The 15,128-nt window shown below is 49.6% G+C and overlaps 1 protein-coding gene across 1 annotated transcript in view; it reads left to right on the forward strand.

The window, feature by feature from the left end:
* Positions 1–12,148, forward strand: part of Vsig10 (V-set and immunoglobulin domain containing 10) — a 33,107-nt gene extending 20,959 nt beyond the window's left edge. Inside the window, exons 5-9 of the mRNA XM_026783638.1 lie at positions 2,567–2,860; positions 5,019–5,129; positions 6,765–6,780; positions 8,523–8,743; positions 10,092–12,148. Coding sequence (XP_026639439.1) covers positions 2,567–2,860; positions 5,019–5,129; positions 6,765–6,780; positions 8,523–8,743; positions 10,092–10,147 — 698 coding nt within the window. The 3' untranslated portion in view covers positions 10,148–12,148. The remainder of the gene's footprint in view (positions 1–2,566; positions 2,861–5,018; positions 5,130–6,764; positions 6,781–8,522; positions 8,744–10,091) is intronic.
* Positions 12,149–15,128: the final 2,980 nt, after the last annotated feature.

Consider the following 15,128-nt stretch of genomic DNA (forward strand, 5'->3'; position numbering starts at 1 on the left):
TCCAGCATGTGTCTCAGTGTCCACCCCCTCTGTGGGGCTCCAGCATGTGTCTCAGTGTGTCTACCACCCACTTTGCTGAGAGAGCCAGTGATAGAAGAGGGGCTAAGACGGGCAGGAGTGACCCTTTCTTTGTAAGACCTAGCCTTTGGAGTTGCTTGGTCTGTCTTCTGGAACATTCTATCTCTTAGCAACATTCCTGAAGCCCATGCTCAAGGGGAGTGGGGAGAATAATCAGGCTCCCTGTTCTCTTTTGGTTTTGTCCAGTAGATGAAACCCCAGCTCTCCCACACAGTAGGAGGTCCTTCCACTGACACCCCCACCCCTGTCCCAGCACCAAACCCTGTCTCTTGAGAGCTTAAAAGGAAACTAAGGCTAAGGGTAGAACAGCCCTTGCTTAGCCTGAGTGAGGCCATGGATTCTGTGCCCAGCACCCGCTGCACTTCCTTCCCCCCTCCAAAAAAGAAGGGCTTGCTATATTATCAGGTTGGTTCTGAGTTCCTGGGCTCAAGTGCCTCCCAGCCTCAACCTCCAAAACAGTGGGACCACAGACAAGAGCCGCCATTGTCTGCTGCAGGTCCATTTGTTGAAGAAGGTAGTTTATACTTGGGGTGAAGGACCACCCTTGCCCACCCATCAGGTGAAGGCCCCCACATCCGTTTCACTGGTGATCTCCATGCGCCCCAATCTTTCGTAATCTTTCCCCCTCTCCTAGTCCATTGCATCCTCTCAGATAAACTCTTTGGTTTTTTTTGTTTGTTTGTTTGTTTTTCGAGACGGGGTTTCTCTGTGGCTTTGGAGCCTGACCTGGAACTAGCTCTGTAGACCAGGCTGGTCTCGAACTCACAGAGATCCGCCTGCCTCTGCCTCCTGAGTGCTAGGATTAAAGGCGTGCGCCACCATCGCCCGGCTAACTCTTTGTTTTTTTGAGACAGGGTTTCTCTTTGTAGCTCTGGCTGTCCTGGAACTGCTCTGTAGACCAGGCTGGCCTTGAACTCAGAGATCCACCTGCCTCTGCCTCCTGGGCGGGACGTGGTAGCATATGCCTTTAAAGCCAACCACTTGGGAGGCAGAGGCAAGTAGATATACGAGTTCCAGGCCAGCCTGTTCTGCATAGTAAATTCCAGGCTAGCCAGGGGCTACATAGTGAGACCCTGTCTCAAACAAAACAAACCAAAAAAGGAAGGGAGGGAGGGAAAGAGGGAGGGAGGGAGGAAAAGAGAGAGGGAGGGAGGGAGGGAGGGAGGGAAGATGGCTCAGTGGTTAAGAGTGCTTTCTGCTCATAGAGGACCCAAACCCTTTGTAAGGTTCCAGATCCCAGCGCATTTGTCAGGTGACTTAAAATTCCAGAGGAATCTGATGCCTCTGGCCTTTGATAGCACCCGTATATAAGCACATATCCCCCACTACCCCCCTTGCCCCAACCACGCACATACCACATACACATAATTAAAAATAAAAATTCACACTCCAAACAGAAGAGGGAATCTGGGTGTGGTAACATGCTTATAATCCTTATACTAAGGGGAGGGTAAAGGCAAGGAGTAGGTGTTCAAAGCCAGCCTCAGCTACATAGCAAGTTTCAAGGAACACCCTGAGCTACATGAACCCTGTTTCAAAACACAAAACCTCACAGAACCACCTGCATTGGAAGAAGGTTGGAGCATCCAAAAGGAGCCAGCTCTGTTAGCGCCCTGACTTTTAGCTCTGTCATAGAGCTTGGGTCTTGGGGTCCCTGGTCGTCAGCCTGTTTGGGTTCACCAGAGCTGATTTGGTGGTGCCTGGAAAAGCTCACAACCCAGCAGTCTTCCGAGTCTGGAAAAGTGGGACAGCAGGTCACCCTGTGTCCTCTCATTTAACTTGTGTGACTGAGCAGGCTGTGTTAGCACTCGGGCATTTCCACTGACCTGCTCTCAGGGACCTGCTAGGACAGCTCAGCAGCAGTAGTCAAGATGTGACCCCAGCTGCTGCAGCCTCTAAGTAGAGCACTCTATGTGCATGAGCTCTACCCCCTTACAAAAAGCAAGCCCTGCTGGGCGGTAGTGGTGCATGTGCAAGGGGATCTCTGAGTTCGAGGACAATCTGGTCTACAGAGTGAGCTCTATGACAGGCTCCATAGCTACTGGGAAACCCTGTCTCAAAAAAAAAAAAACCCAAAACAAACAAAATAAGGCAAGCTCTTCTTGCCCCTCTTTCCTTCTGCTCTCACCCCGAGGCCGCCTCTGCTTCCCCCCCCCAAATCTTTCACGTGAGCTCTGTTGCATGGTGTGACGTGGTACCCCCTGGCTCTCACCCGCCAAGGTTGCTTTCCACTGTTAAACTATTAGACATCGCTTGGCTTTCTTTGTGCCTTACTTTCCTTCTCTACAAAATGGGAATAATCTTGAGACTCTTTTGAGACTGAATTGGGCTCCTTGTACACAGTAAGTACCCGATAGGAGGCAGGCTTTATCCAGAGGACTAGGCAAGATGTGGGAATTAGGAGCACTGGTTGTTTCAGTGGGTAAGATAGGCCATGGCTTGAATCTCCTGAAACATTTGCCTCTGTTTACCCTCTTCCCACCCCCAGCGAGCCCCTCACTTGTTTCTCAGCCTATGAAAACTTGCTTCATGGGGGGCAACGTGACGCTCACCTGCCAAGTGACAGGCGCCAACCCATCTGCCAAGATCCAGTGGCTGAGGAACCTCACACAGCCCGAGGGGGCCATCCAGCCCAGCGATCACTATCACATTACCCAGCATGGCCAGGGCTCGTCCCTCACCATCTACAACTGCTCCCAGGACCTGGATGAGGGCTTCTACTTCTGCCGGGCCGAGAACCTCGTGGGGGTGAGGGCTGTAGACATCTGGCTGAGTGTGAAAGGTAGGTGCCGAGGGTGGCCCTGAAAACTTAAGAGCCTCAAGAGCACCTGGCACCACTGAGGGGGGAGGCCTTGGGGCCTCCCTTCACGTAGGCCATGGCCAACTGAAGACGCCATATCCATTTGCCTATGGCTTGACAAGGTGGCTGACAAAATTAGCGGCCGATCCCGGAAGCACTGACATATGCCTAGGACACAGAACAATTTGCTCCTGTCTCTCACTGAAGATGTGTGTGAGAACATGCATATATAACATATGTGCACACTCACCCATGTGTATAGTGAATTGTAACAGGAAAGTGAATTCATAGTTCTATTTATAATGTCTATGGAACTCCCTGTGGGGGTGGGGCAAGTCCTAGAAGTCATTATTAACAATTTTTATATATGAAGACACAAAAGCCCAGGGTCCCATCTCCTTCACCCTGTAAACTGGGTGTGGTGGCACCTGCCTGAAATCCCAGCATTCGGGAGGTGGAGGTTCAAGGTCATCTCAGCTGCTGGAGAGTTTGAGGCAGCCTGGGCTACAGACCCTGTTTAAAAACAAGAACGGAGGGGAAGAGGGAGCAAGGAAGAGATGTTCCTTTATGCCAGAGCTGCTGTTTAAATTTTTTTCTTGGAAGAGGGGGGGCTGGTAATTTTGTTTTGTCTTTATTATTTTTATTTGTTTATTTATTTATTTATTGGTTTTTCCAGACAGGGTTTCTCTCTGTAGCCTTGACTGTCCTGGAACTTGCTCTGTAGACCAGGCTGGTCTCCTAGTTCAGAAAAGATTCGCCTGCCTCAGCCTCCCAAATGCTAGGATTAAAGGCATGTGCCGCCACCACCACCCAGCTTTTTAAACAGATTTTTTTTTTTAAGTAACAAGTTTTTGCCCAAAGGATTCCAGGGCCCTTGGTATGAAGAAATGCACAGATCAAACAGTTCCTGATGATAAATCATAAAGCAATTTTTGGAAAAACTTTTTTGGGATATACATATTCTTTCACCATTAAATATGAGAGCAAACTGACCCATTTTTTGATGGACGCACGTGTCTCGTTGTCCACAGGGAATTAGTTTGTGGGCTGGTAAGATGGCTCAGGGAGGAGCTGCCAGGTCTGAGTTTGTGCTCTGGGACCCACATGGTAAAGGAGAGATCCGACTCTTTTGGGTTGTCCTCTGCCCTTCATGCACATGCTGTGACATGCCTGCACAAGCACGTGTGAGCACACAAACAAAAAACAATTGCATCAAGAGAATGAATTTGCGATGGATATTTTAGACTGCAAGGCACAGAACGTCTTCAGTGTTGTTCAGAGTTGACTGATATTTTGATTTTATGTCATCTTTGCTAGAGTGCTTGGAATTACAGGTGCCTGCCATTGTACCTGGCTTGCTTCTATAATTTCTTCTCAAACTTTCACATTCTCCTGACACCTTTGATTTTTGTAAATGCTGTGTGGTTGGGTCGAGTTTCTTTCCTCGCTTTGGCCCCTTTCACCTTGCCTGAGTTTCACCCAGGTCCTGCTGTCCTGGCTTCCTTTGTTCACGCACACCGCAGTATCACGCTGTTCTCCTGTGCTTCATATGAGGCAGGGTCTTGTGTAGTCCTGGCTAGCCTAGAACTTCCTAGGCTTGAACTTGTGATCCTCCTGCCTTGTGTCTGTCCCACCACACCCAGATATTACATGTCTCTCTGAATGTAGCCAGTGCCCAAATTCTCTGTCCTGGCTGGGCGGTGGCGGCACACACCTCTAATCCCAGCACTCAGGAGGCAGAGGCAGGTGGATCTCTGTGAGTCTGAGGCTAGCCTGGTCTACAGAGTGAGTTCTAGGATAACCAGGGCTACACAGAGAAACCCTGTCTCCAAAAAACAAAACAAGCCAAAATCTCCATCCTGGCCCACTGATGGAGCCTGTTTGCCTCAGCTCTAACTCCCACTCTCACTCGCTGTGGCCTTGGCAACAGTCCCGACGTCTGCCTCACACAGCGCCCCTTAACTTTGCAGTCCTCTTTCATGCCGCTGCTTCTTGACTTCTGAAAGTATCTCCGCCTGAGGCTGGTTTTGGAGTGGTCACAGGGACATGAAACCAAGACAGGCCAAGAAGCAGGTTGGGGCTGAAGAGGGGAGGTTTTGCATGACCAAATGAAAGAGCTTGAGGTGTGATCTCTTTACAGAACCTCTGAATGTCGGGGGCATCATGGCGACGGTGGTGAGCCTCCTCCTGCTGGGACTGGCTATTGTTGCTGGGCTTATGCTGTATTATAGTCCTGTGTTCTGCTGGAAAGGTAAGAGCCCCTTGAGTCCCCCTGCTTCTCTTTCAGACTTCAAAAAAAAAGCTGTGGGTGGGCTGGAGAGATGGCTCAGCAGTTAGGAGCACTGCCTGCTCTTCCAGAGGACCCAGGTTCAATTCCAAGCAACCACATGGCAGCTCACAGTTGTCTGATGCTTCAGTTTCAGGGGATCCTGTGCCCTCTTTTGGTCTCCTTGGATACCAGGCATGTATGTGGTACACAGACATATACGCAGGCAAACACTCATATCCATAAAAATAAGTAATAATTTAAAAAGCTGTGTGTAGGAAGAAAACTCGATGCCCAGCTTCCATCTATTGCCCTAGCCTATAGTGCTTCATTGTAGCAATGTGTATAATAATGAGGTCCCTAAGTATCATCCCCACACATTCAGAATGTTTCTCACTTGTTCATCTTTTATCAGTGTTAGTTTTTTCAAAAAATCTTTAATTATATATTTATTATTTTCTCTCTCTGTGTATATGTTGTATGCACAGGAATGTGTGGGTGTAAGCACCCATGTGTGTCTATGTAGAAGTCAGCAGAACCTGGGGTGGCTTCTGTAGGGTAAAAGGGCCAGCCAAAGAAGCCCACCCTGGCTCTGAAAACAGAGCCAGCCAAAGAAATTCTTTAGCCCCAGACCCAGAACCAAAGAAATACACCATGACCCTGAAACCTGGGCCAAAGAAACACACTTTGGCCCTAGAGTCAGAGTCAGTGAAAGAAATATGCCCTGGCCTCAAAACCAGAGCCAAAAAGCTAAAAAAAAAACCAGAGAAAGAAACAGAGATTGGCCTGAAACCAAGCTGCTCTGATGTAACCAATTCCCACCCTGCAAATGTTCTCCCTGGAAAAACTCTGCCCCTAAGAAGCCCTGTATAAGCCCTATGCCTGTTCAGTTTGCTGCTGCTCTTTTTCCACCCTGGTAGAGGCAGCCGCTCTCCTGGATTCTTCCCTCCCAAGAAATCTCTTGAATGAAGTTTGGATGAAGACCTTCTTTGCCGGGAGCAGAGACAGCTGAGGGGGGCAGTAACACTTTCACTGGGGAAACTTTCCCCTAGCAGAGTGGAGTTGTTACACTTCCCGCCCCAAGCTGAACTGTAACAATTTCAGCAGAGCTGTTACATTGGGGAAACCTTCCTTAGAGCAGAGCTGTGAGCTGTTGCTCTCTGTGACAGGTGCTATTCCCTGGCTCCTGACTGCCAGAGCGCCCTTCCATCCCAGCTGTAACACTCAGTATTTCCTGGCCCCGGCTGCCAGAATACATTTCCATCCAAGCTGTAGCCCTTAGTGTTCCTTGGCTCCCGACTGCCGGGATCCCTTTCCATCAGAGCTGCAAGGCTTACAACCTCCTCTATCACTCTGTCTTACTGGCTTGGGACAGGGTCTCCATGTACTGGATGCTCTCTTCCCTTTGGCTAGGCTGGCTGACCAGCAAGCTCCTAGGCTCCACCTTTCTCTCCCCACCTAGTGTTGGGGTTCTGGGTACATACAACCATGCATCTGAATTTGACCTCAGGTCCTCATATTATTGAGTCGTATCCTCAGCCATTGCTGGTTTGATTGACAGCTTTGATGAGACTTAAATGATGCACATGATGCTTAACTTTGTTTCTTTTCTCTCTTCAGCAGGGAGCACTTTCAGGTGAGTGTTCTTAGGGCTCTAATCCAAAGCCCACTGCCATCATTTCTTATCACTGCTGCTTTCATAAGAACAATAATAGTTACTCTGATAGGACCAACCATGTCCCTGACCTTGGGCTTCCCTAGGCATCGTAGGAAACTCCCCATCTTGGTGACATCCTGAGGTGGGTGTGTACATGTGTCTGTTTTACTGATGAGAAGGTGGAGAGACCCAGTGGAGTGATTAGGATCTGCCAATGAATCCAGGAAGCAGATGGTGGGGTCTGCCCTCTGACCTGGGTCTGATGGATTCCAGAGTCCTGCGCTCCATTACAGTGGCAGCCTATGGGTTGGGCATGATGAAACGTGTGTACCCAGAACCAGGTTACCCAGGTATTTGTTTTATTTCATTTTCTAAAAAGAGCAAAAGGAAGACCAAGTCTTAAGCTCATGGAATGTGTTAGAAGACAAGTTTCAACATGCCCAGAAGTCCCCACCCTCACACGAGAGGGAAAAGTAAACAAATAGAATTTGTATATTTTACTTCCCAAGGTGATGCTGGGCAGTAGAAAAAATTCTTCTTTATGATCTGTAGAAAGTAGGTCCTTTTTTTCATATTCCTCATAATGGAGTCTCATTGTTCCAGAACCATCTTTCATGGGAAACCATTCCCTTTGCCACTCTGTTGTTGAGGGCCACTGTCCCAGCAAATTTATCATTCCCAGGCTTTTTCACAGGCGATACCAGTGTGGCATTGTGGAAAGTTACTGGAACCATGACCCCGGGCTCCAGTTGCTGTTCCCAGTTTCTGTATGGAATATTCCTGATCCTCTGAGCCTTTGTCCCCTCCATGCATCTCACCGAGGGTGTGAGGAGGGTGAATTGTGGGTGCAGTGGTGGTTGTCGTGGGTGGCTAAAGTATACCTTCCCTCTGTAAGAAGCGTGTAGGTGGGTGAGGCAGGTTGTGGCACGGTGAGCCATGCGCAGTCCCACACCAAGTTGTTGGGCATAGAACTCAGATGCAGGTAGAGAGTAGAAGACCCAACCAGACGATCAGAGAGATCTTCAAGAGCGAGACAGAAAGAAGGGCATTTCAGGACAGAACCAGCTTTGTCTTTATTTTCCTTTTCTTTAGAGAAGGTTCCTAGGTATCTTGGGCTGGCTTTAAATTCACTATGGTGACCAAAGATGACTTTGAACTTTGGATCCTCATGTGCCCACCTCCCAAGTGCTGGAACTGTGGGCATACCCCACAATGCATACATACTAGGCAAGGACTCCAGCTACTGAGCTACACTCCCAGCTCAGAATGCAGCATTGCTACACCCCGTGTTGAGAAACACAGTGCCAGATGCCCGGGACAGCATATAAACAAATACCTTACAAAAGATATGGCCAGGGGGCTGGAGAGATGGCTCAGAGGTTAAGAGCACTGACTGCTCTTCCAGAGGTCGTGAGTTCAATTCCCAGCAACTACATGGTGGCTCACAACCATCTGTAATGAGATCTGGTGCCCTCTTCTGGTCTGCAGCATATATGTAGGGAAAACGCTGTATACATAATGAATAAATCTTTAAAAAAAAAAAAAGATATGGCCACAATCTTTCACCAACTGTGGCTGCATCTCTTCCTCAAGTTACAACCTCACTCTCATGACCAAGCCATGCTGACTGCGTGAAAAGGACTGCAAGGAGTCTGGTGGTGTCTAGGGCTTGAGTTGGGATAGATGACATCCTGATTATTTTTTTCTCCTTTGGAAATTAGGGGGCAGGACATGGGTGACGTCATGGTTTTGGTGGATTCTGAAGAGGAAGATGAGGAGGAGGAGGAGGAGTACAGGGAAGACATTGGGGAGGAAGAGCAGGAGACAAATGAGAGCGAGGAGTTGCCAAAAGAGACGTGCAAGCATGGACACATCCACAGAGTGACTGCACTGGTCAATGGGAACTTAGACCGCATGGGGAATGGACTCCAGGAGCTGCACGGTAAGCTTGCCTGCCTTCTAGATGCTCAGACCCATGGCATCAGCTTCCTGGGAGGTGTCTCTGAGGAGCAGGAAGTGAGCTAGCTCAGGTTTAGTCTAGAACCTGAAACTCCATGCTAGGTTGAGTAATCCATCCCCAAAACAAAACATGTCACAGCCTGATGTGTCAGCGTAGTTGAGCTTTATCTCATGCATGAGATTATTTTAAATGTTGTATAAAATGGGGCTGGCAAGATGGCTAAACGGGTAAATGTTCTTGCTGCCAGGCTTCGGCGACCTGAGTTCAGCCTCTAATACAAAGAGTGGATTCACCCCTCAGAGTTGTCCTCTGACTTCCACCCACCCCCACTAAATAACCAATAAAATTTTTTGCAATTACCTACAAATGACCTATTTAAGGAAACTATAAAATAATCAGAGTTCATGTTTAGACTTGGGCCCCCATCCCATGGATTCTCATTCTATACATGCAAATTACCCACAATGTGAAGTCCATATCACTTCTGGTCCCGAGCATTTAGTGTAATTACCAACATGTATTAACTACCAGCACAGAGAAGAAACATCCAACAAAGTACGTGGGGGAAGACACACAGTATGGGGATTGTTGAATAGGAAAGAAAGCCCTGTATTATCCCTGAGTGGGTAGCTAGCTAAGACCAGCAGGCTAAATGCATAAAAATCGGGGTGGGGGAGGAATTAAAATGGAAGTAAAATTTACCTAGTTCTGAGAGAAAGACCACGGAGTGCTGTGCTCAAGTTCTGATGGTTGGTTGGTACATTTAAAAATCCTGAGACCAGCAGGCGGTGGTGGCTCACACCTTTAGTCCCAGTACTGGGGAGTCAGAGGCAGGCGGATCTCTGTGAGTTTAGAGAGATCCTGAAAAACAAACAGAAATCTCAAGACCTTGAAAGAAGACCAGAGCTGGGAGGGGTAGTTTGATTGGGGGCCCTGTGTGGAAGAAGTGGCCTGGAGGCAGATCTCCCAGGGCAGTTGAGGAGAGAGGTCATTTGTGCTTGAGGCAGGAGCATGATGAGTGACAAGCATCAGGCTCTGGGTTCTGAATCACAGAACAGGTGTGGTTGTGCAGGCCAGCACTTGGGAAATAGAGGCAGGAGGATCAAAAGTTGAATTATCCTTGGCTACATAGTGAGTTTGGGACCAGTCTGGGCTACATGAGACCCTGTCTTCAACAACACAAACTAGAACAAAGGAGATTGTTATGTACCCTACCTCCTCCATAAAATCCAATTCTGTGGCTCACAAGTCACCAAGATGACAGGAGACAGATGGTAAAACCCCCCTTGATGTTGAGATCATTTGGCCCATCTCTTTTGCCCCTGAACAGATGACGGTGATGAAGAGCTAAGTGACACTGTTCAGGAGGAAGACAAGCCCGTTTGATGAAGCTAGTCCACTGTCAGTGGGTCTTGCAAGTTCATTCCGTTTTGACTGCCCTCTCCCTGCCGCCTGGGAGTTTGCATTGTGACTGCTGGGCTTTCCCAGCACAGGCTATCATCTCTCCTCCTGTCTTCTCCCACTGACTTCATGTGATGTGAAAGGCACTGGAAGGAGCAACTCGTGAAGGGCAAAGCTACAGTGGTGTCTAAGGTGCCCCTTTGCTGTGACACCCGGCTCTACCCATGTTAATTCACTGGGACAGACACTGATGGGGCACTCACTTGGTGTCTGTGCGCCATGCCGCTATTCAAGGTGTGCAACCAGCTTGCCCAACACAAAGGGGAACGTGGTGGTGGGGCTTTTTTTTTTTTAAAGTCACTCTTGAGGTGAGGAGCCAGGCCCTTTCCAGAGAGGAGGCAGCTGAATTAGACATAGGGGGTCACACAATGAGGCTTCTTCCTTGTTGCTTCCCTATCTAGAACAACCATGAAACAGTACCACTTTTGAAGCTCCTGAGAACGAAGGAGGTAGTAGTATAGGGTGTAAAGGTGTTTGGGGGATGCTCAGTAGAGTTGCTGTTGGGGCCAGCTCTGCCCACTCCAGCTATTCTTTGTCCTAGAGAGGGACACACACCGTTCCTTCTAGCCTCTGTGTCACGGAAGTGGGAATGTGTGTTCTCTTCCTACTTACTAGGATGATGCGCTCGCTGATTGAAGACAGTAAATTTCAAAAGAAAATAGTGGGTGATAAGTTTAGCTCGGGACAGCTAAGTTCTGGGGGATTTTTTAAAATTTCATCTAAATATTCTGAAGTCAGGGATCTTCTAAAGGTGCAATAGGTATGTGCTAGCCAAGAGAAATCTGACTTGGAATTTGCACTCTGTACTTGTGCACATCCTGCCAGACAGGACAAGGTCTAGGGCTTTAAGGACTTTGTAACTTTGGGGCCCAGAAGTCCTGAGGAGCTGGTTAGCAGAAATACCTGCAAGGTGCAGGAGGGGCTGGCTGCTCTGCACTGAAGCCACTGCCTGTGTGGCCAGTCTGAACTCTGGGAAGTTCAGCTGGCTCTGAATTTGAGTCCTTGGGAATGGCGGTAAAGAAGCACAGTTCTCTTGCTTCGTGGTACCTCATGCACTGGGTCACTCCAGTCTGTCATTTCACAATGGGATACTCAGGTTGCCTTCAGTCCTAGAAGCTGGCCTCCTTTGTGGTCTGATGATAGAACTCCTGAGTTTCTGTGACTCAGAGGCAACTTTAAAAGAGGAGAGGCTAGCTAGAGGGGAAGTTGTAGCTGGGAACATGGTGAATGTTTTGCGAGATTCCCCGGGTGCTTCCCACAGCTTCCTCTTCTGCACACACCTGGCAGAGGAAATATTTGAGGGTTTTCCACCAGCAAATGGGAGCTTCAAGGGCTTGGTGCCAAATGCTGTTATGAAGCCCTGACCAGTTATCATTGTCACTTTTATTATCAGCCTGTGTGCACATTTATAAAATGGCAAATCAATTAATAGCCAGGCACTAAAGGGCTTCATGTTTGAAGGATTTGTGAAAAATTGGAGACCTCACCCCCTTCTTCCTTAACACACTCCATACCCAGATCTCAAGGCATATGGACAATGGGTTACAGACTTTGTATGGGGAAATCCATTTTGTGCATTGACCTTAACTAACAAACAAACAAACATATCTGCAAGTATCAGTTAACTCAGATCCATTTGAACCAGGAAGAACACCCCTTCAGGGTTGCTGAAATCACCCTGATCCCTCAACCCCAGCAGACATGGAGAGGGCTCTGCAGCCCTGTGCTTCGGCATTGGCTCCACTCCTCACAGTTGTAGGAGCATGGGACTGTCATCCTTGGTGGGTACAACTTTGTACTCTAAGTGCCAATCAAATCTCTCAACACAGGACTTGCCAGCTGAAAAAAAAAACAAACTGCAGGTGGCTTTGTGTGGTTGATCTTACCACTCAATAGGGGAAATTTGAAAAAAAAAATCAGTTTTAAGGTCATGAATTTTAAAGGATTTTGGAATAAAGTTATTTTTTAAACAGATACTTCAGTGATCTTGATTTACACCTGACAAGTAAAGGGTTGGGGGTTAGTTGTGCCCGTAATTCCTGCACTTGGGAAGCTGAGGCAGGTTTGCTATGAGCTTGTGTCCAGTTTGGGCTACAGAAAGAGACTTTGTCTCCAAAAAAAAAAAAAAAAAAAAAAAAAATCAATCAGGGCATAAATGCCCATAAAGGCATTTATTTGCAAGCCTGACAGAGGAAACCTAGTCCCAAAAGTTGTCCTCCGATGTCCCCATCACACCATGGCTTTCCCTCACCTCGCTGCATACAAACACAAAATAAAGGAAAACCAAGGAAGAACAAAAATGACCTGGAAAAGAGCCGGGAAAGGTTGTTTCGTTTTTGTCATTCCTCCCACTTGACTTTCCACGACTTGTACACAGTGAATGCTAAGTACAGGAAAGGGTGTGGCTCGCTGACAGAATGTTTACATGGGGGAGGTCCTAGGTTCAGTCTCCAGCACCTCAAAATAAAGACAAGAAAAACATTAAAAATGAGAACCTAGCCGGGCAGTGGTGGCACACGCCTTTAATCCCAGCACTCGGGAGGCAGAGGCAGGCGGATCTCTGTGAGTTCGAGACCACACTGGTCTACAAGAGCTAGTTCCAGGACAGGCTCCAAAACCACAGAGAAACCCTGTCTCAAAAAAAAAAAAAAAAAAAAAAAAAAGAGAACCTAAAGACACCAAGAAATGGACATTTGGATGGAGAGATGGCTTAGTTTACTGAGAACCGGCTGCTCTTTGAGAGGATCTGGGTTCAATTCCCAGTACCCACGTCACAGGTCTACTTGGACACCAGGCACACATGTGCAGACACAAGCAGGCAAAACACCACACAAACACGTAATAAAATAACCAACTGGGAACCGTACCTTTGGCCTCCACAAGGATGTGTATTCTCACGCGCAAGAATGAAAGGAAATGGTAGAACTGGAGGAAACGAGGCAGGTTAAAGAGAACTGGAAGAGTAGTGGAAATGAGTCTGGAGAGTAGACCTGGGATCCAAGGAGATGGAAGGACATCAGGGACAAAGAAAAAATGCCTTAGGGTGGAAGGGGGCTGGAAAGAAAAAAAGGATGAGAGGGACAGGCAGTAGAAAACAAGAGGGAGGATGGATGGATGTGTGGGTGGTGGTTGTGGTCCTCAAACAGACAACTGGTAAACGGCGCGTTATTCCAGGAGACTGAGGAGAAATGGGTCATAGATGACAGTGTGCCCCGACTAAAAGGTAAGTCAAAGAGAAGCTTACAAAGGAAGAAGGCAGACAAGGTTTCGGACTCACAAAGCGTGTTAGAGCAACTTCTAAACCCACCATTTTTCCTTCCCCCGGCTCCACATTAAAAGAACCATGTGACTCAAATGGAAAGGAAATCGGGAGATTGAACTTTGAGAAAAGTCCAGTCTGGGAACAGGAAAAGGGACTTGAGCGACCCTGAGAGTGGGGGTGGTGACAGGGCACTACCTGGGACAACAATTAGAGCCCAAATGAGAAAACCCAAGGCCAGCTAGCTGCAGGAACTAAAGCAACTTCTAACCTACACCCCCATACTCTCTTTTTTCCTGGCTCCAAGTTAAAGAAATTGGACTGATCAGGAAATAACCAGGACCCGAGGGTGTCAGGACATGCAGAGAATCTCAGGGGGCTTCGGAAAGATGGGGGTGCCTCGGCCAACAGTGCAGCTAAGCCTTGACTCTAACTTCACCTCCCCAGGTGTCCAGTCCTCCCCCCCCCACACTTCTCCAAGCCAGGCTCTCCAGCATCCCTCCCTCTGGAACGTTGCCAAGGCGACACCACCTCCGACATGATCCCCAAGCTCCTTCAGTAGGGTAGATCCTATAGTCAACACCCCGCATCATGAAGCCAGCAGCTTCCCTGAGCCTCGGGCCTTCCCCTAGGTCTCCCCGCTTCATACCCGATCCTCGCCCATCTTAATATCTGCTCGTATTCTGAGCTTTCACTTTAGATCTTTACACACACACACACACACCTCGGGTTTTAGTTGGACAAATTCCCATACTGGACGCGGCTTCACCCCCCTTTCCTGTTGGCTCCCCCGTCTCCCTTTCCCTCTACCCCTAATCCCACTTTCCTCTCAGCCCAGTCAAGTTCGCGCCTGCTCCCTACCTTCCCAACCCCGCCGCTCAGGCCTTTCCCCTGGCCAGGGGTCCTTTAGCACTACGTCCCCCCCTCTTCCCCCACACCCCGTATCCGTGCGCCCTGGCCCCGCCCCCGGTCTCGGGTCCCTTCACCCTGCCTTCCCGCCTGCCTAACGTTCCCACAGTCCCGGGTCCCTTTAGCTCAACGCTCCCCCACCCCTACCCCCACCCCCGTCGCCGCCGCATTCCTTTCAGCTCTGCCTCAGTCCCACGTCCCTGAGTTCCCTCCCGGCCTCACGCCCCACCACCCCCGCCTCGAGTCCCTTAACCCGGTGGTTCCCTAGCCCCGCGTCCCCTCAGTTCAACCTTCCCTCTGCCCGCGTCCCCTGCGCTGTGTTCCTCCTGCCCCGAATCTTCTCCGCTCCACGTCCCCCAGCCCCACTTAACCCCCTCCCCGTAGCCTCGCGTCCCCTCCATTCAGCGTTTCCCGAGCCCCGCGTCCCCTCAGTTCAGTGTCCCCGGCGCTCAGCACTCCCCCCTGCCCGCGTCCCCTGCGCTCAGCGTTCCCCCTGCCCGCGTCCCCTGCGCTCGGCGTCCCCCAGCCTCGCGTCCCCTGCGCTCAGCGTTCCCCTCAGTCTCCTGTCACCCCAGCCTCGCGTTCCCCTCAGTCCCCCCGTCTCCCCCATCCCCGCCGGCCCACCCGACGCCCCCGCAGCCTTGCGATCCCCTGCGCACTCCCGGCCCCGCCCCCGCCGGCCGCCATGTGACGGGAAGCAGCTGATGGCCTCTGCGGGCAGCGGCAGCGGCGGCGGCG

The sequence above is a fragment of the Microtus ochrogaster genome, chromosome 2, assembly GCF_000317375.1.
Source record: "Microtus ochrogaster isolate Prairie Vole_2 chromosome 2, MicOch1.0, whole genome shotgun sequence".
NCBI classification, from domain to species: Eukaryota; Metazoa; Chordata; class Mammalia; order Rodentia; family Cricetidae; genus Microtus; species Microtus ochrogaster.